This window comes from Sebastes umbrosus, chromosome 17 (assembly GCF_015220745.1).
Source record: "Sebastes umbrosus isolate fSebUmb1 chromosome 17, fSebUmb1.pri, whole genome shotgun sequence".
Classification (NCBI taxonomy): Eukaryota; Metazoa; Chordata; class Actinopteri; order Perciformes; family Sebastidae; genus Sebastes; species Sebastes umbrosus.
The window spans coordinates 25,778,539-25,798,237 of NC_051285.1; the positions used below are offsets into that span (position 1 = coordinate 25,778,539).

The 19,699-nt window shown below is 41.4% G+C and overlaps 1 protein-coding gene across 1 annotated transcript; it reads right to left on the reverse strand.

Moving 5' to 3' along the window:
• Positions 1-1,912: 1,912 nt before the first annotated feature.
• LOC119475777 (scavenger receptor cysteine-rich domain-containing group B protein) lies at positions 1,913-14,889 on the reverse strand. Its single transcript, XM_037748790.1, has 11 exons — positions 14,708-14,889; positions 12,674-12,706; positions 11,838-11,876; positions 11,011-11,322; positions 9,784-9,852; positions 7,216-7,530; positions 6,508-6,576; positions 5,228-5,299; positions 4,772-5,092; positions 3,782-3,865; positions 1,913-2,772 (listed from the first exon to the last, which is right to left on the reverse strand). Exons 1-11 carry the CDS (start codon positions 14,838-14,840, stop codon positions 2,456-2,458), a joined length of 1,764 nt encoding a protein of 587 aa, XP_037604718.1. The 5' UTR covers positions 14,841-14,889; the 3' UTR covers positions 1,913-2,455.
• Positions 14,890-19,699: the final 4,810 nt, after the last annotated feature.

The following is a 19,699-nucleotide window of genomic DNA, read 5'->3' on the forward strand; positions in this document are numbered from 1 at the left end:
CTCATATCTTAGAGGAGAAGCATAACAGCATGCCTATTATCACTTAAAAGCAAAACATTTAGAATTTATTGCACTTTAATTTTGTAATAATGGATTATTAGTGCTAAATTTTTAATATTAATATATACTAACTTCATTTAAAATAGAATATGGTTTGTCTCATGTAATTTAAATTGTTTGTGAAACCATATCTTTGTAACTATGGATAAGCTGTTCCTGGTAATTGTTGTGATTGTAGATATGAAGCAGGTTCAATAACGCTGACATGCTGAGTCATTTTTTATCATGAGTCATCAAACACACCCTCTTGTAAAGGCCACTCTGTTTCCCTATCCGGGACTTGTAGATACTGGATGCGTCTGAAATTGATTACTGCTCAGCTCCAACTTTGCTCTTGAGCCTGCCGGATTATGGAAAGCCATTTAAGCTTTTTATTTTTCTGTTTACCACGTTCATACTAGGTCTACAGATATCTGTAGGCCTTCATTTATAAGTCAAAATGCCATCTTAAATTATTGTTTCTAACTGTGATTTTTATTTATGAAAATGCAAATTTAAGATGCTGAATTAATCTCTAAGTACAATATGACTAATTGCATACAGATATCTGGAATTCAGGTTTGACCATCTATAATGTGAATGCCAAATATCTCCATTTAAAATGTTTTTAGGCAGTATATTTTTGGCATCATTGGGCAAAAAGTACATAATTACCTTTCAGCATATTGTAATTCAAGTGTTCTGAGAGAAAACTAGACTTTTGCACCTCCTCTTGGCTCTGTTTTCAGGCTTTAAAAAATCTAGCCCGTGACGGGAGACTTTGACCAATCACAGGTCATTTCAGAGAGAGAGCGTTCCTATTGGCTGTGCTCCGGTCATGTGACCGGTACTTGCCGTTTCTTCAAGCCATCTCAACCTGATCTCAACATGGCTGCCGGGTCACAAACTTTCTCATTTTACTGCTTAACCGTGCACTACAAGATGATTCTGAAAACATTTGAGGCGAGAAATAGGCATTAAAGTATCGTAATATTGGTTCATATTTGATCAGCGCTGCCTAGTTTGACAGTTTGATCAGAGTTGGCGAGTGATTGACAGCCGGCTCTCATGGACGGCAGCTGGACAGCAGACCTCAGATCAGCTCTTACTGCTTGTTTTCCTCCGGTCTGTGAAATCTTGCAGATACCGTTAGGAGCACAGGAGGACACAGAGGCACATGATTTTTTTTCAGGTTACCTGTCTCATGTACTACTGTCACGATATAGCAACCGTTTTATAAAAATAACTTTTTTTAATCATATTTGCTCCAATCTCGCCTACTTCAGCTTTAAGTGATGACTTGTCATCACTTAGATTCAAGATATTGTACAGTGTAAAGAGCTTAATTCTGATTGTAACATATTTTTAATTCCTGTTGATTGAAGAGATCAACATTTTTTTTTTATCAATAATTACCAAAATATTTTTTATTATTATTATTTTTATTTTTTTTAGAAAATCTGATTTGTTGATTTTTTGTTGGCAACATTGTTCTTTTTCTTGGTTACATGGACTGACTAAGTTAGCATCATGGTTTAGCTCAACAATTAGCATGTTTCTACTAGCTACAAAAGGTAAATATCAAGGAAGGAAATGAGCTGGCTTAAAAAAGTAAAAGGTAAATCTAAATCTCATACTCTCCCCTGTAAATGAAGATATCTTGTTTTGCCGGTAGTGCAAAATCCTCTCCCTTGAACAAAATCAAATGGTGGAGTCGTCATATTTGCATGTGCCGTTTTAAGAAGAATACAAAATGAAAAGCGATGCACGCGTTTAGTACAATGACAAATGCAGATATCCATTTACAAACCTCTGTTTTTACACCAAAAATATATTATATACCGAAAAATAAGAACATTTATTTTGTCACATGTAAATGATTATTAGTTACATTTATTTATATGATGGTTTACAGGACACAAGTAACACGTCACTTGTAGATGGGGAGATGCTGTATATTCACAAGATATAACACGTATTATGGGTGTTTCTGTTAGCTTGCATTCTTGTGATTTGTATATAATTTGTTCCCATTTATATTTTTTTTATCATACCTATTTGCGAATTGAGGAGCTGAAATCCACAAATTGTCCCCTTTAAGCCGCACAGTTAATAATTGAGGGACTTCTTCCAGTATTCCTTACTTAATCATCAACAAATCACATGTACAGTAAATATTTTTAACATTTTGGGGCAAAAAAGAGACATATATATATTTATTTATAAAGTGCTTAATATGCATAGATAGTTTATAGTATGTAATCATATATTGTCATATTAGTTATTTTGTATGTTGTTGGTGGTGGAATATTCCTTCAGCAAAGTGAAAGCTGTTATTTACATAATGTATACAAGTCCCAGGTTGGCACGCCCACCTCCTACCCATGGTGGAGATGGGAGTGTGGTTCTGCTGAAATCACGACAGCGAGCAGGTGACGCCAGCATCTTCGGAGTGGTCGCAGTTGTGCACGTTCCAGGATATATGGGAGCACTCCTGCAGGGAGGCCTCCGCGCCACTGCACTTGAGATTGTCCAGTAGGATTAACCCTGAGCCAGGCCCGAAGAAAGCTTCTCCCCGAGCCGCCGTGGCCTCCCCGCAGCCCAGTTGGCGACACACAACCTGAGCGTCGGGGAGGTCCCAAGCGTCGTCGCACACCGTGCCCCATCGAGAATTTGAGAACATCTCCACCCGACCCTCGCATTGGTGCTGCCCATCCACCAGTCTCAACATTCCTGCAAAGACAAAGAACAGTCACATAAATTATTCACCGTTTTTGAGGCCCAATCCAGAGGAGATGGGTTGATTTCATGTTCATCTCTTGAATCAGATTCTGCAGAATCTGTAGGCAAAGGGACAAGATTTTGGTATTGGAAGTGTTCTGTTTTGCTTTTGTAGTCCGAGTAGTATTGACCAATAACGTTTGAGCAAGCTTTGGTTTAGGGATGCACCGATACCGGATCAGATATCAGGCCGATACTTACTCAAATAGCTGGATAGGGTATCGGTGACAATGGGTCCGATCTATACAATTCAAACACACCTGAATTGTAATTCCTTTTTAATTTTGAAGATTTTTTTTACCAAGTTGCTGGAATATGATTTATTATTTTATTACAATTCAGTAAATTTATATCTATGTATTTATTTGTTACATTTTGTTTTACAAAGCTAGGAAAGCAATGTTTAAGTCAAGCCTGATGTTGCCTTACACATAAAAGAATGATCCCAGTCACTTCCACGCAGTGAGGCATACTGCTTATTAATTAAACACTGGTATCCAATCGGTACTCTGTATCGACCAATACCCAAAGCCCAGGTATCGTATCCGGACTGAAAAAGTCGGATCGGTGCATCCCTACTTGGGTTAAATGCAGGTAAACAGTCTGTGTGGAGAGCAAAAGAGGCGGAACGCATCGACCGAAATGCACTCTGGGAACCCACCGGCTATCGTCTGCCGATGGTTAGGCTTTTAATTGGTTTAATATTAGCTTGTAAACTGGCTACTGGTGAAACAATCTGGTCGTACACAACGTCTCTCAACTCCAACTCCAGTCTCGCGTCTCAAGCTGCTAATCGGACTGTAAACAATGAGCAGCGCGCAGAAAAGGAAGTCTTGGCCCGGATATCCGGTATAACCCCAGAAATAAAGCCCCTTGCCCCCAGAGGCTTATCCGTCGTCAGACCAATAGCCCATGAGTTCCGAGATTGATCTTGTGCTGGTTGAAGATATATTCAACCTACCTTCAGAGGGTTGGGGGGTGGTGATGGGGGCGTCAGTTATGTTTTCTGTTACTCTGATGTCACGTCCACCGTAGAAGTCAGCAGCTAAGAGAATCAGAGGAAAACAGAAAAAAAACAGAGTGATGATTCTGGGTCCTGGGCATACTTAGGAAACATCAAGTCACAAAAGGAAAAGCAAGGTTTTCTTACAATTACTCTAGTGATCAATATAGGAAGCATCTTGCTTGGCTCCTTTAATGCCACAATACAGAGACGCACTTTGCAGCAACATTGCTGTAGCAATTTCAACAACAACTGTTTGTAAAATAGGTCCCCTTTGCCAATTCTAATTAGCTTCTGAAGGCAGAGTTACTCAAGACAACTGATTAAAAACTGCTGCCTTTAGAAAACATGTATAATCATTAGGGCTGTCAAAGTTAACGTGATAACGCCTTAACGCAAATTCGTTCTAACTCCACTATTTTTTTTAACACATTCAACACTTGTCAAATCTCCCTTAAGGTACATTTTGAACAGATAAAAAGTTTGGGATTAATTTGCGATCAACTATGTACAGTCATTCGATTATTGCAATTAAACACTTGAATCGATTTACAGCCCTAAATATCATATTTTCTGATCAACTTGAAACCAAGGATGTGCTATCTAAGTAAAGGCGAGCCTGTGTGTGCTTTTGATTTAGCCTTGAAGAAGTGGAATTTGGCCTGCGGGCAAGCAGTGACGCTGATGTGCCTTGACTCATCCACTGTATTTTTTATGCTTTCTGGTTCTGTCTCCTCCTCAGAGTACTACAGTCATACATTGCGAGTGGACAGCTCAGCAGGGTGAGCACAGATGACCGGATGAAAAGGAAGTATGAGCTCTCAGTGGAAGTGATGACTTAAGATAGGGGTTTGTGATACAGTGTTCAGTATTGTGCTTTGTCATACATGTATGCATATTGGAGCCTGCCTTAGCCCCACATGATGTTAAAAGACTGTCAGGTCTTACGTGCACAGATAACTCCAGCATCCTCATGATGGCCACAGTTGTGTTGACCCCAGCCCAGGTGGAAGCACTCGGACAGCTCCGATTCAGCGCCGCTGCATTCCACATTATCCAGCAGGGTCGGACCCGAACCGTAGCCGAAGTAGGCCTGGTTCTTGGCCGCGATAGCTGGGCCGCAGCCTAGCTGCCTGCACACCACTATGGCGTTGCTCATGTCCCAGCCATCATCACACACTGTCCCCCAAATGTTCAAGTAGAGGACCTCTACACGACCCTGGCAGGTGTTGTTACTATCTTTGTCCTTCACACGAATGCCTAGTTTGCCTGCGCAGGGATAAATAGACAGGTATATCAATGCAGTGTCTCTTTTCTGATAATTACATAAAAGGCAGTAATATTCAGTGAGGTCAGTCCGGTGTCAAAACATACTGCATTTGTGTTTAATTTTAATATTGTTACCTTTTGTCTGGGCAGGTATGGTAACCGTCGTTGTAGTTGTTGTTGTTGTGGTGACTGGTACTTCTTCTGTTGCTGGAGGGAAGATTTAATAATGATAAGATTACTTTCAATACACCAGACTACCTGTTTATAATGATCATGGTGAGGTTAGTCTGTTGCAAACACTTTTAGGGTCTTTTCACACTTGCACCTTTTCAGCCCTCCAAACAGACTCAGAACAATTAGTCAGCATTTTTTGTGCATATGTGAACTCAGACCTCTCTGAAACGAACCAAACTCTGAGTTCGGTTTGCTTTAAGTCCACGTTGCGGTTCGCTTTACCTGTGCATTGTGAACACAACGCGCTCAAGGTTCGCTTTGCCCTTTGCCATTGTATTTTAGCCCTCTATAGGCTTGCCGTTAGGGATGGCCTGTTTAATCAGCCACCGATCGTTATCGGCCAATATTCAGTAAAAATATGCAATTGGGAGGTCGGCACTTATGGTTTCCAGTCACCAATCCCTGATAATGCTATGTTGTGAACAAGAGGAGAGCTAGTTGACGTTACCTACGTCACCTACGGAGCTAACAGCTAACATACGGAGGTTACATTGAGTTATATTATGATCCGTTCAAATTCAAAAATTTGAAATGGGGTGAAAATTATAATGTTATCATGATAGTGTAATCTTGTAAATTGTAGTTTTTGATGAGAATCTTGAATAAATCCAGTTGTTTGAAGGAGATGTTTTCACAGCGATATAAAATAGATACTGATAAGTGAGAAAAAACAGAGAATCCTCTGACACAAGAGGCTCCTTTTATGACAAACTGGACAGTATATACTGTGTGGAAGCACCTGTGCCAGCCCTGAAAATGTCATTGAAGGGGAAAGCATTGACCAGCAGTGTGATGAGGGTAGGAGCTATAGTGTGAACAGAGAGAAAACCGAGGACCCATCAGAGCTGAAGTGGACCAGAAACAGAACTGAGTCCTCTTTCAAATGAACTGACAATGTGAACGCAGAGAGTCCCTTCTCTCTTGGTCCCCTTTTTGGTCCCCTTTAAGAGGACAGAGTTTGGTTCATTTAAAAAGGACTAAATGTGAAAACACCCTAAAAGACAATGGGGGAGAAATAGCTCCCCCTGTTGGTCATTTGGCAGAAGTGCACATTTCATCTTTACTGTGGGAAAGGAATCCAGCAATACAAATTGGACCTGCTGATGCAAAGGAGTAATAATAATCAGTGTGTGCTATGATTGCTGACAGATAAACATATGCTGTGTATTATGTCGATATACCTTCAGTGTTATATGTTCCAATCCGCACTCTCTGGTAATCTGTTGCCACGGGAGCTATAGTGGAGGATCCTACAGAGGGTAGAAATGGAAATTAAATAGTTTTTATACGTACAGTACAACTTCTGCTATTTCTACTAACACTACTAACACAGATACCACTACTATACTACTGCCATTATAAACTCTTCCCATCCTCCTTATTCAGTATCTCCCAAGAACTAATAAATTACCTTAAGATTTTAGCTTATTTATACTTCAACATTACTAACTGATTTATTCTCTACATGTGGTCAAGCTATTTATAAATGGTAAATTGATAGTTAATTAGATAATAGTTATTTTACCATTAACAAACAATTACGTGATAATTACTAATGTTTACTTATTATTAGTAATGCTATAATTCATGTTATTATATCATTAGTTTGTATAGTACCAAATAATTAGTTTATAAATTATATATTGTATCGTAGCTGATAAGAGATAATAACAATTAAACTATTATCAGTTTATTTTTGTACACATTAAAACATTTTATATACTATATTAAGTATTTGTTAGTGATTACCAAATGATTTGTAAACCTTTAAGAAATTGTATATATATATATATATATATGTATATATATATATACATATATATATATATATATATACGACTGTACGACTTGTGTTAATGAATATTCATGACTGAGAGCGAGCAGCGTACCAGTGCAGGTGACCCCGGCGTCCTCGTGATGACCGCAGTTGTGTTTGCCCCAGCCCAGGCTTTTGCATCTGGTCAGGTCCTGTTCATTGCCAATGCAGCGGACATTGTCCAGGAGAATCCGGCCGGTTCCGTAGCCAAAGTAGGAGTTGGTGTGTGCGTAGACGGCACTACCACAGCCTATCTGTTGGCACACCACCTGGGCATTGGTGAAGTCCCACTCATCATCGCACACCGTCCCCCACTTTCCCTGATGGTAGATCTCTACCCGGCCCTGGCAGGCGTTCTGCCCACTCTTCAGACGGATGGTGCCATCTCCTAAACCAAGATGGAGAGGGAGGGATTTATAGGGACTGGTGATGATTACGTCTTCCTCTTCAACATATTTTTCAGACTCTGTTGGTTTTTATTAGAGTCTGTAGAATTTGGTATCTGTGGCTGTCACAGGACTGTAATAAGCCCGTCCAATCATTTCATTGCACTGTCAGTGTTGCCGACATTCTTGCTCGTGCAACGACTAGCGACTTTTGAAGTGCTGCTTGCTACTTTCATTGGAAAAGATTTGGCAACACTGGGCTGGATTTTTCGGTTGGATCATTTTGAAAATCTAGAGTACTCTTGCTAGTTTCTCAACATTACCAACCCTAGCTTTAACGTTGAAATGTAATATGTGCAAGGCTAAGTGCTAGGATTTTTGTGCGTGCGTTGAACACAGAGGAAATGACTTCCAGACATTGATACAGGGAAAGGAGAAGGGCGTGGGCCTATCAATACATACTGAGGCTCCTGAAGTAGGAGAGTTAAGTTGAACACCTGATACGGCGCTAAGCACAGATGTTGGCATTTTTTGCCTCGGCCCAGACAAAAACACACCTTTAACAGAGACAATAGATATTCTCATGTGTCCTTCTTTAAAAAAAGCGCTTCACCTGAAAGGTAGTCATGAATCTGGATGGCTTCGCTGCATTTCCCAGTGGGTTTTATGAGGGCCACCGGAGAATTAGCTACATACGTCACTTTGTTCACAAAATGCTGCTCTAGTCTGTCATGATCCTCTTGGGAATTAAGGGAAAAAACAGGCACAACAAAGACGAACCCAGTCAACAATAAGGACAGCCTGGAATTCAAGAGGCCCTTGAGGTGTACTATACCGTTTCCCAAAAGATACTTTCCACTGAGCTCAAAAGCCTTTTGATGTTGTGTAAAATTCAATGACAGTTTTGCAAAACTGAAATTATATATCCTTAAATTAATTTTTTTTGGATAAACCTATTTGCTAAATAAACCCGGCTGTGCGATTCCTGCATTTTGGACCCTCACAATGACTAAATAAGCCATAATACATTATTTAATGAAACCCGCCCTCGCATTTTGTAGTAACATCTGGCATGCCACCTGTCTGCTAGATTTGGGTGTGTGTGTTTCTGATTTTGATCCGAGAGCATAAAAAACATCTAATCAAACGGAGAAAAGCTAGCCAGAAGTTTAATTACTCAGACTACACAACACGTTTTCTAAATATCCCCTTACAGTCAAAAAAAATTGTATTTGCACTTTTCTTAAAGCTCGATTGGAATGAGCACATGAATAATGGTCTGATCTACTTATTTAGAGAGCAGTGCAGCATTTGTCCTTAAACCTTCATGCAAATCAGCCTGATGGCGTGAATCCATTTTAGAGGTGGGAGACTAATTTCATCAGTTGTGTTCACTAATGCCAGACGCAGGTGTGGTTTGTGTTTTTCAGGGTCAAATGCTTCGACCTGTAATAACAGATTTGTTTGGCCACTTGGGGGCAGTGAAATCAAGCTGTGAATAAAGTACTGACTTTTTATCACCTTTTTAAAGGCAGGGTTGGCAAAGACTTTAGAAAAAATGTTTTTGTTGTATTAGTTGAAATTGTCATAACATCCCGACAGCAATCAATAAATCAAATGCTCTGACAAAAAAAAAAGAAAAAAATCTAATATCTGTGGCTGTCGCAGGACTGTAATAAACCTGAACTGTCATTTCATTCAGCCCGAATGTTATGATTGGACGGGCTACTTGCCTACTTGCGTACTGTGGATTTTAAGAGCGGTTTCGCTGAAAACAGCTGCCTGCTGTGGCCGAAAAATGACAATACGAGAGCGGTGACAGTGAACAGAAACAGTAAAGTTTCGGGCAGTAAAACCAAAACAGCTAAAAAATGGTATAAGTGCAGAGGGGAACTGCTGACTGACTCTACGGGTTCATCACCACTGCACCAGCAACCTCTTTCACATACTGTGCAAGTAGTTATGTGATTAGTGATTAATGATTAGTGCAACTTAAAATTTATACAGGAAAAAAGGATTCAGTAATCAAAGTAAAACATGACAAGTTTGTCATTTCCTAGTTGTTTCACTACCTTGTTTACAAGTATTACTTTTTCACATAGCCCCTAGTTTATTATCCTCAAATTATCATATTTGTATCTGGATTTTGGCCATTTGCCTTCATGCTTTTTAAAAAAAAAATACACTTTCATCCCTCTGACGTTTCAGGCTGGCAGAAGACCAGTCTCATTTAGATAAAAGCAGGGAGCACTTACGTAAACCGAAGTTCTCCCAGGGCGGTGTGGTGCGATCATCAAAGCCTTTTGCCCCCACCACCTCTGGTTCTATAGCAGCAAAATGAAAAGGAAGCAGGAATTTAGTCACTTTGTCTTCTTTTCTTTCTAGAGTTACACATGAAGAGATGATTTACCACTACCTCTCTAAAGCACATAGACAAAGAAACACCTGGTCCTGGACATACTGTAGTTGGGTGTGTGTATGTTACGGTTCCGCGACAACGCAGTCCTACAACTGTGGGTTGGGGGATGACATCATCAGCGGTAACCGCTGTATGAGCGCTGTATGAGCGCTGTATGAGCGCTGTATGAGCGCTGTGCAGTGCGGCGGCGATTAGCTAGCCAGTGTGACACACACAGCTTCTATTCACATGATTGGTATTGAATGCAGTACTCTGTTGGTATCTGTATCACTTTAAGGGTACTGGTATTGGAACCGGCATCGTCATATTTTAAACGATACCCAGCTCTTGTCCTATGTCTTTTCCTGACAACTTTTCCTTGACCTCGATGGAAAACGTCATGGGGACAAGGAAAGATCTGAGGGATTCATAAGAACTTTGATAACCGTGGTGCTAAGAGAATCCGACTGCACTTGGATGTTGTTTTTGTCTTTTTTAAAGCAACTTTATTGACAGTAACACATAGAAAATGAAAACGTTACAGTGACAAACTCAATGCCGTACATTTCAAGTAAGGATTCCTGTCCAAAACAGAATCACACCTCCTAAAAAGGATGTTTTCAATTTAAGGAATTGAAAAGGAATTTTGGGACGGCATTATCTCCTTTCGTAAAGGCTAAAGGAGATAAGAAAGGAACCTTTATAAGCAAAAAAGACTATTAGCTCACAGCCCTATAAAGTTTTGTGATGCTAAATCGGGCGAGGGGCGTAAAGTGTGTGGCCTTAACTGCACGCCTGTAATGCACGCAAGGTTTGGACTGCATCTTCCATAGTCTCTGCATCTGTCTGCAGACATAAACACTGGGCAAAGTACCCAAAAGCGCCTCCGTGGTAGTTCCCACTACAGTGGGTGTCTCTAGCACCACATTTTGCCATGATGACACACACATATTCCCAAGCTAAGAATCTCATTTTTCAGACACAATTTAAAGCTTGTCTCTGTCATAAACTGCTCCAAAGTTCTGTAATGTTTTGTACATTGTCAATACTAGACGAGGCTTTAGAAGCTGTATGAAGGCTTTACCTTTGCAGGTAACACCCACGTCCTCGTAGTGGTAACAGTTGTGGACGCCCCAGTCTAGAGTACGGCACTGGCTGAGGTCTGTCTCGCTTCCTTTGCAGTCCACGTTATCCAGCAGGATGGGCCCTGTGCCTTGTCCAAACCGAGAGCTGCTGCCCACCGCCACGGCCACTCCGCAGTTCAGCTGCCGACACACCACGTTGGCGTCCACCATGTCCCAGTCGTCGTCGCACACCGTGCCCCATGAGTCATTGTAGAACACCTCCACTCTTCCCTCACACCTGTTTTGGTCAGGGTATCTGTTCACCAGTCGCACTTTGAAGAGATAAGCACAGCTGTCAGATTAGTTTTGCCGTCAGTGTTTAAAACACAACTCTGTCTTTGAGTGAGGTGAGGATGTTTGAGGTTTGGTTATAGATTTGTGCCACCTCACTGAGAAGTCTGAGGCCTATAAAAGCTCTACTGTATGAGGGACATTTTAACAACATGATTCTGTTTGGGAAAAAAAGAAATGTAATGACAGTTAATAGCAAAAAGTCTAATCCTACCAAGTTAAGGCACACAATACGCCACATGACTCCCTTGGAAGAGAGTGAGGAGGATGCAGGAGGGTGGGAGGTTACATAGCAAATAAGTGGGGATTAGGGAAACTGAGAGCTGGGAAAGTGACCTTGTTTAAAAAGCCCCAGGCACTGATCTACCTTCTGTACTCTCTGTCACTGACACACAGCCAACCACTGATAGCTTTTCATATTGTGGCCTGGATGCAGACATGTTTTTCTGAACAGTGTCTTGGGAGGTGTGGAGGTGGCGGTCTAACTCGTTCTTACCTTGGTGCTGCGTCCCAACGGGCGTTTGCCCGCCAATGGCTGAAACAGGAGGGAGGAGGGGATATGGAGAGAGACGGAGAGAGAGAGCATGGTCAAATTATTTGTTGAAAGGAGGCTCTTGGCCTTCCATAGTTACTGTACTCTATATCTACTATATCTATTTTCCTGTAACACTAGACTCAGACTGAAACCACAACAGGAAGCCTGTTCAGAACACGCTGGTGCACTAACCAGCTACAACAGAAATATGTTAGCCTATTCCTTTTAGCCACGCAAGCGTCACGGAAAGGGAGGGAAGGTCAACAATCACTCACTTATCCGTGAGTCAAATCAAATTGCTCTCTCTATAATAGCACCTTTATTTAATGCCTGTCTTTGATGTTAGCCAAATGCATCAATTAAAACAGTCAATATATATTATATATGGAAACACGGAGGGTCCATGTAGATCTGAGCTGTCTTCTGTGTGTGATATACATGTCTGAAATGTCTGTATTTTAACACAGATATACCCAAGAGTCTCACATGAAGATCTTTCTGGAGCTGTATAAAGGACATTCTAACGCCTGAAGACTAATATCTTTGGTTTCAACAACTCACAATGACACCAGAGGGATTTTACTACCCATCACACCCAATGTAGGTCGATTCACAGGCTTCTCCCATTTGTTTGCGGTATTGAAATATATACAGCGTATACACTAAAAACTACCTATTTTAGCTTCAGGGGCTGGTAACACATCTGTTTACGCTTTGGTTTATATTCCAGGGGGACACAGTTCTCACTCTAAGGAGGATCAGAAAAGTAAAATGTGATTAACTTAAATATTACTTACTGTTTACAGCCCGTCTGCTTATTTTCATGTCTCCTGAAATTTAAAAAAAAAAATGTTAGTATGACACACGTTTGGATATCTTTTGGCTCTATCAAGAGAAAAAAGCAATAAGCTGGTGTCAACACATTTGGATAATGTCCTCTCTTGATATTTGTTGATCCATAACATCCAGTGAGTGGAATTGATCCTTCAGAATAACTTCAGGGCTTTTAGCCAGCTATCACTGGTAAACACAGGGCAGAGAGTAACTGGACACAAAAGCACTCCTCTACAGGGAGTTCACTTGCAGGCACACCCGGTTCATGAGCATTATTAACGCCCAAAAACGTGATTCAGCTTTGACAAACAAAACTTGTGTCGCATTCTGTTTCAGTTTATATCAGTCATAACCCTTTCCCCTGGAACAATTACTGAAATATGTAGCATCTCAAATGAATTTAGTCTGTGGACTCGAGTGGCCAGCAAAACGTTGATGGCCCTTTTTTAAAAACTACTGATGGACAGAGCCATTGTATTTTTAAGAGTTTAAAAATCAAGAACATAGGAGTTTGTTTACAGTAGTAGACAATAGCTTTAGATAGAGCTCGGGAATCGGTTTCATCTTTATACAACCAACCTCTGGTCCTGAGCCAGCGTATGAAAAATGAACCTTTTAGGAAATGATATCCTTTAATAAGCAGTTTTATCCAACACCTGGCATGGAGAACTTGAAACAAGTGCACCAAACTTGTAAGGCCTATTACCTTTCAGGGTTTTCTCATACACTCTTCGTAGCTATACCTATGAAAAGTAATTTGTATATACTGTATCGCACAAAATAATTTTGTATTTAAAGGGGAACTGCGCCCATTTTGAAAATTCATATATATTATTCCTATGGTCTAAGACAATCCAAATTAATATTAGTAAACATAAACAACTCTCTCCCAAATCCAAAAACCAGAGTGCCAAAACTCAAACTTGTAATTTCATAGGGTATAAAGTGTGGAGCTGCCCCATACACAATGAATAGAGAGAGATATTATACATCTATATTACACTGAGAGCACCCAGGGGAATGTTCTGAGTATATGGAAACATTTTCTGTTTCACAACTGAGAAAACTACGATAGAATAAAGCTCATTTAGATATAAAAAAGAAAACAAACATTCTGTGGGTCTCCCATTCATCGTCTATGGAGCAGCTCCAGACTTTATACCCGATAACATCACAAGTTTGAGTTTTAGCACTCTAGTTTTTGGATTTGGGAGAGACTTGTTCATGTTTACTAAAAAAATGTTGGACTGTCGTAAACTATAGGAATAAAATTTATGAATTTTGAAAATAGGCGTAGTTCCCCTTTAATCCACGTAATCATTAACCAGGAAGTATAAAGAGCAACAAACTGTGTAGGGAGGAGGTCAGGGTGGATGGGTGGGTCAAAAAACACCTGCTTTTTGCCCAGGAGACTGGCGACAACATTGATTTATTTGTCACGTAACTTTCGTACTTAAGTAACACCACTTCCGTAGTTATTTTAAATACAATCTTTTCCTAAACCTAACAAAGTCGTTTTGTTGCGTAAGCCAATCCAAGTTGTTTCCTGTGAAGATGGAAGTTTATTTTGAAAAAACTGTAACCCTTTTTACGAGCGGTAGTTGACACGTGTTGCTGGATATTCGTAGAATGAGGATACGTTGTACTTTTCCATATAGACTGTATTTCACATTGTCCCTTTAACAATAATAATACACCACAAATATCATTAAAAAACTGTCCTTTAAAAATTATTACATGATGTTATTACTTCATAAGTGCAAATGAAAATACAAGTCCTTTAGTTTAAACTGGATTTCAGACTGTGGGTACTTTAATATGTCTTTACCTAATTACTGTATGTAAATGTTTCTCAAAAATGCACCCAAATAGAGACAAATACACTTTTTCCCTTATCACATGTAGCATTCTGTTTGGTAGAAGGTGAACTCCTACAGTCTGGCAGCTTGGAGCAAGTGGCCTTGACCCCCGCGCTGACCCTCCACCCACACACTCACCGTTTCGCAGCACACTGACGGCCACCAAGACGAGGGATCCCAGCAGGGACACCAGGAGCCAGACGGCCGGGTTCCAGCACCTACACTCGCTCTCCACCACACGCTGGCCTCGCATGGCTGCCTGACTGACCATCCGCCTGCAACACAACGCAATCAGACACCGTCAGTCTCTCTCATCGGACTTCCCAAAGTCCTGCGCTGCATGCGATCACAACTCTAAATGTAGGAGAGTTTGGTAGACACTTTTCTACTACTACAAAATAATCACTATGTTTTTTTGTCCTGGTTCAGAGCAGCCTAATTATAGTATTGGATTGTTTTCTCTGGTGGAGCCTGCAGCTGTTGTTATTGTGCTTTAGTAGGTATTGATGGTAGTCTGAGGTCAGGCCAAGCTCCCAGGAAGCACGCCGGGCTTTGAAGCCATTTGACACAGCGGCCAAACGGTGGAATTACAACTTCCGTATCCGTCATGTGATGCCATATGGCCCAAAAATACTTTTTCCCATAGACTTACATTGGGAAAGAGACGTCTGTAACTCAGCGGATACGTTTTTTTTTAGGTAACTCAACTTCCCAGTACGAACACTTGAATAGCCATTATTTTAATCATTATTCCTACAAATTATAAAATGCATTAATAGCAGAATCCAGAGTTATTTTCATTCCTCCGTTCATGTGAATGAGCCATGGATGTATTAAGAGAACTGGATAAAGCGTTGGAGACGGAGCCCCGTTCATTCCTATAAAAGTTGCTCAGTGGCGCATAAAGCAAAAAAGTATAAAAGTACCCGGATCTTCTCGCAATCTTTCCGCATCCATTTGGCCCAAAGAGCAGAACAGCTTGCATTCAAACGTGTATGTATTGTAGGGAGATGCCACCGCAGTAATGGTGGCTCCGGTATTTCCCTGGATTCGTCCATCTATGTGTCAGGCTGTGATGCACATCATTCACCATCGACATAAGAGAGCTGTAAGGAAGTTTGTGTGGCACGCAAACACTTCTCAGAACAAATCAGGAACCCCGTGCAGTTTCCCAGACATGGGCAAGTGCCATCGAAAAAGTGCAGCTGTTGCCAGTAAAACAGCAGGAACAGGGAGTAGAGTTACGTTGCTGTTTTGTAAGTGGAAAATGGCTGCCGTGCTCCTACCTGGCAGCAGGAAACGGAGGCCGCAACAAGAGATTCAGGGTGTTACACTGATGGTCAGAGCTGAGGAAGTTTTATTTCCAAGCTTCCCAGCATCATCAACAGCTGGGGAAGGCTTGTGTTACACACAGAGGCAGGCAGGCACCTGTGTCGTGTCATGGTTTTTGATAATCAAGGGGATTTTCCTTTGGACGGAGAACATTTGGATTCACCGACAATCACTCAATAATCCGAGTTAGATAGTGCCGTGGTCAGACACTGAATAGCCTACATTCTTCTCAAGTGGAAACGGCGATGAATGACATTCAAGAGGATTCAAATACTTCAGCGCCGTAGTGCGAGGACGTTTAATCGAATATCCCAGAAATGAACTGAATAGGCATGTTGTCATTAGGAGACATCAATGTGTGGCTTGGCCTTGGGTTGTTTGTCTCTTTGCTCATGCAGAATTCCCCCCTGACCTTACCCAGGAATGTGTATTAGGGGATGATGAGGGCAGAATTTGATATTGGCCCCCTCGAGATAGTGGACATTCCGAGCCCACGGGGCACAAAAAGACATTTCTGCTTTCTGTGGTCCCCGTCGTCAGGCATAAACGCTGCTTCCTGCAATCTGTCACTAGAATCCTCCAAAACGCTTGGGCACCTGATGACACTGCAGGGGCGCCTCTCGTCTCCTTTGGGGGAGGCAGGGGGAGTAGGGAGGGAGGGGGGGACATCTTGAGCCGCTGTACTGCATACATGCAGTTATCTTAAGCTTGTGTAGGTAAATTTAACTCATTTGTAGGGCCATTAGTGACAAGAAAACCACTTGGCAGCAGCCACAAAACCAACTCTGGACTGTGCAGTTCTCATCTAGGTCCAGTCCATTTTCACTGGACTGTTTGTATTGTCTGCAAATGTGCAGCGCAGAAAGCCAGAGGCCCACACAGAGATCACTGTGCGTCCAATTGGGAGGTGGGGAGTTTAACAACAGCACAGTGCCGGAGAACCACGGCCGTCTCATTTGCAGACCGCACCAACAAACCACTCGAAACTCCGGGACAAATGGCTCAGTTATGAGGGATGAAAAATAATCTAGTCCCCAATGTTGTGTTTTCAATACTCCATTCATAGTAGGATGTAGCGCAGATCCGCTGGGGAATAATGTTGCCTTTTGTGTCGGCCCTGCTTCCCCTCCCTTCTCACTTCCCCGTGCTGAGAAATAGCTGAAAGATCTCAGCCCCACAAAAATACCCCTTAATGTCTGAGATAAACCGCAGAATCACGCTGTCAGTCTCTTTAACTAACAGAATTTTTACAGAGGATCAATGCTATAGCCTTTTATGAGCAATAACCTCTGCAAAATCTATTAAGTTTTTTTGCAAAATGTGACAAAAATGACAGAAGAAAGACATATTTTAGAAAATATGGAAATGTCCTTGTTCAATTTAAGGTAATAATTCACAGAATCTGAACATGTTTGACATTATATGATCTTAATTTAAATATCTGCCTTGCAGTATGAACACCTTAAGGATCTCTGTCCCTTCACATTATAATAAATGTGCAGTCATAGCAAAAACAACTCAAATGACAGAGAAAAGCTAGATTTAATCCACTTGAAAGAGGTTCAAAATGATCGTGATAATCAAATAAAGCAAAAACAACTTAGTATTTCATTAGAAAAAATACATACCTGTTGTGAAAGTATTTCTCTTCGCCCATAATCATAAAAAATAAAATAAAAATAAGTTTCCTCCCCCCAAAAAAGTACTAAAAATGTCCTCAGTTCAGATAGCAGGCAGCTTAATTCCACACAGAAAAAACGCAGAAAGTTTGTGCAGAAATTGAGGCAGGAAACTCAGGAGTATCCAGAGCTACTTGTTTAAGGTCTTTCATCTCCTTAACCCTGCTTGACTATAAGTACCTGGCTTCAGTGACAGGGATTACGTAAAAAACAATAAATACCAGAGCATTGTATGTTAATATTCTTAACGCCCTGTACCTGTCTATGTTTAAAAGAAGCAGGAGGAGCAAAAAAAAGAAAGAAAAAAAAGACAAAGACAATGAAAGCTAACCCTTCACTAGTACCCCTGCATCTCCAGTTTCAGGTAGCGCTCACAGAAGGTGCGGTCCTGCTCATCTCTGCACACACTCGCAGAGGGCGACGAGGCTGGGGCTCGGGTCCTGTCTCTGTGTGTTTGTGTGTGTTTGTGTGTGCGCATAAGACTCTCCCACTCTAAAGCAAAAGACTTTGCGATTATGAGGCAATGACAATCCGAAAGTTGTACACTGTAGTTCCTCGAGAGTTTTAAAACAATTCAGTCCTCATTCAGTCCCGCAGAAAAGTGATGACTGACAAATGATACTGGATCCACCACAGCGGAATGAAAAGATGAGGCAGACTGAACATGAACATCTTGGCTGGGTTCTTAATAATGCAGCTGTTTGTTTTCAATCTTTTTCAGAAGACAGTGTGGGGCCAGTATTCTGCATTTGACCTTTAAAAGTTCCCACAGCACCTCCAGAATCTTTCATTAGCTGCAGGAACAATACACTGTCTTTTAAGGACGATATCCAGATCATTAATATAGCACCTTCTCACATACTGTATGTTTACATTATATGTATTCATTTTTTTCATATGGATTGTCTATGTTGTATTTTCATTATGTTGTAATGGACAACATAATGAAAATATGCTGTTTCTAAAGTAGGAGACGAACAAACCAAACACTGGTTTTACAAATAGCCTTTCACGTTATTACGTCACCTGAAGTCCACCGTAGTTCTCCGGCACGCTTGTGAAACTGGTAACGTGAGCCGTAGAGTGCAAAACCGTGGTACCACCAGTCGCCGTCTGACTTCCGTTGCTCTTAAAGTAGTGTTATTATGGTATGAATGGCCACTGAGTGAGGCGAACGGCGTAACCACTGTCTTGAAAAGGAAGGAGTGAGCAGAGGGGTACTCAGTTGGTTGCAATCTGCAACCACACAACTAGATGCCGCCAAATTGAGCCTTTGGAAATAATTGGTTTCAGAGTGCAGTGGTGCCATTGCCGCATTCGGGTTGAAAGGCCTATTAGCTGCGAGGCGCCGGCTCATAGGCCTTTCAAACAAAACACGGCAACGGCACCACTGTGCTCTGGAACACATTATCGCTTGCATGGCGCAACAACAGCTTTTCGCTGCGGCAAGCAAAGCACAAGCGTAGAAGAGCAGGCAGCTCACGGTGCGCTGCGCCCAAAATTCACACTGTTTGAAATGTAGGAGCAGCACACTGTGATGTGAGCGTAGCAAAAACCGCGTTCTATGTCAAAGGCCCATCAGCTGCTGCCATGTTAAAAGCCATGCAGAGGCAATAGAAATGCTCCCAATCTCGTATTTATCTTCATGTGTTACCAACATGATCTCGACCTCAGCATGCACGTCCCCTGAAAGAAATATTACTCCACAAACTCTTTATTTCCATGAATTCCTGCACTCCATCTTCTTTGTTTGTCTTTATAAGTCTTTGCTTCGAGCTAGAAAGAAGCTTAATGTGTCTCAACGTGGTTATATTTCACACATACAAGATATTCTGTAGTTGTTTCAATTGCATGTCTCCTTACAAGGAAAAGCCCGAGGCCTCTGCATTGTGCAGCAGATTAATAGCAATTGCTTCCGAGCACTAATCCTTCCTGAGCCGTGGAGAAACGTGCGGGCTCTCCATGGCCATTGACAGGTTTTCAAGGACCAATTCTTGGCTCCTTCCTGGGGTGTCACCCGAATCAGTGGTTGAGCCAGAATGCGGGGATTCTGTTACGCTAAGCTAATTTTCTGAACCTCCAGGATAAGATTGAGAAATCACAACACCACACAGCCAGA

What these genes read in the sequence shown, in the direction of transcription:
- LOC119475777 (XM_037748790.1), bottom strand. Translation starts at nt 14,840, where the DNA reads ATGGTCAGTCAGGCAGCCATGCGAGGCCAGCGTGTGGTGGAGAGCGAG. An exon ending in CGTCAGTGTGCTGCGAAACG is followed by an intron (nt 12,707 to 14,707) that starts GTGAGTGTGTGG and finishes TTTAAATTTCAG; the next exon opens with GAGACATGAAAATAAGCAGA. An exon ending in CACCCCCCAACCCTCTGAAG is followed by an intron (nt 2,773 to 3,781) that starts GTAGGTTGAATA and finishes TTGTCTTTGCAG; the next exon opens with GAATGTTGAGACTGGTGGAT.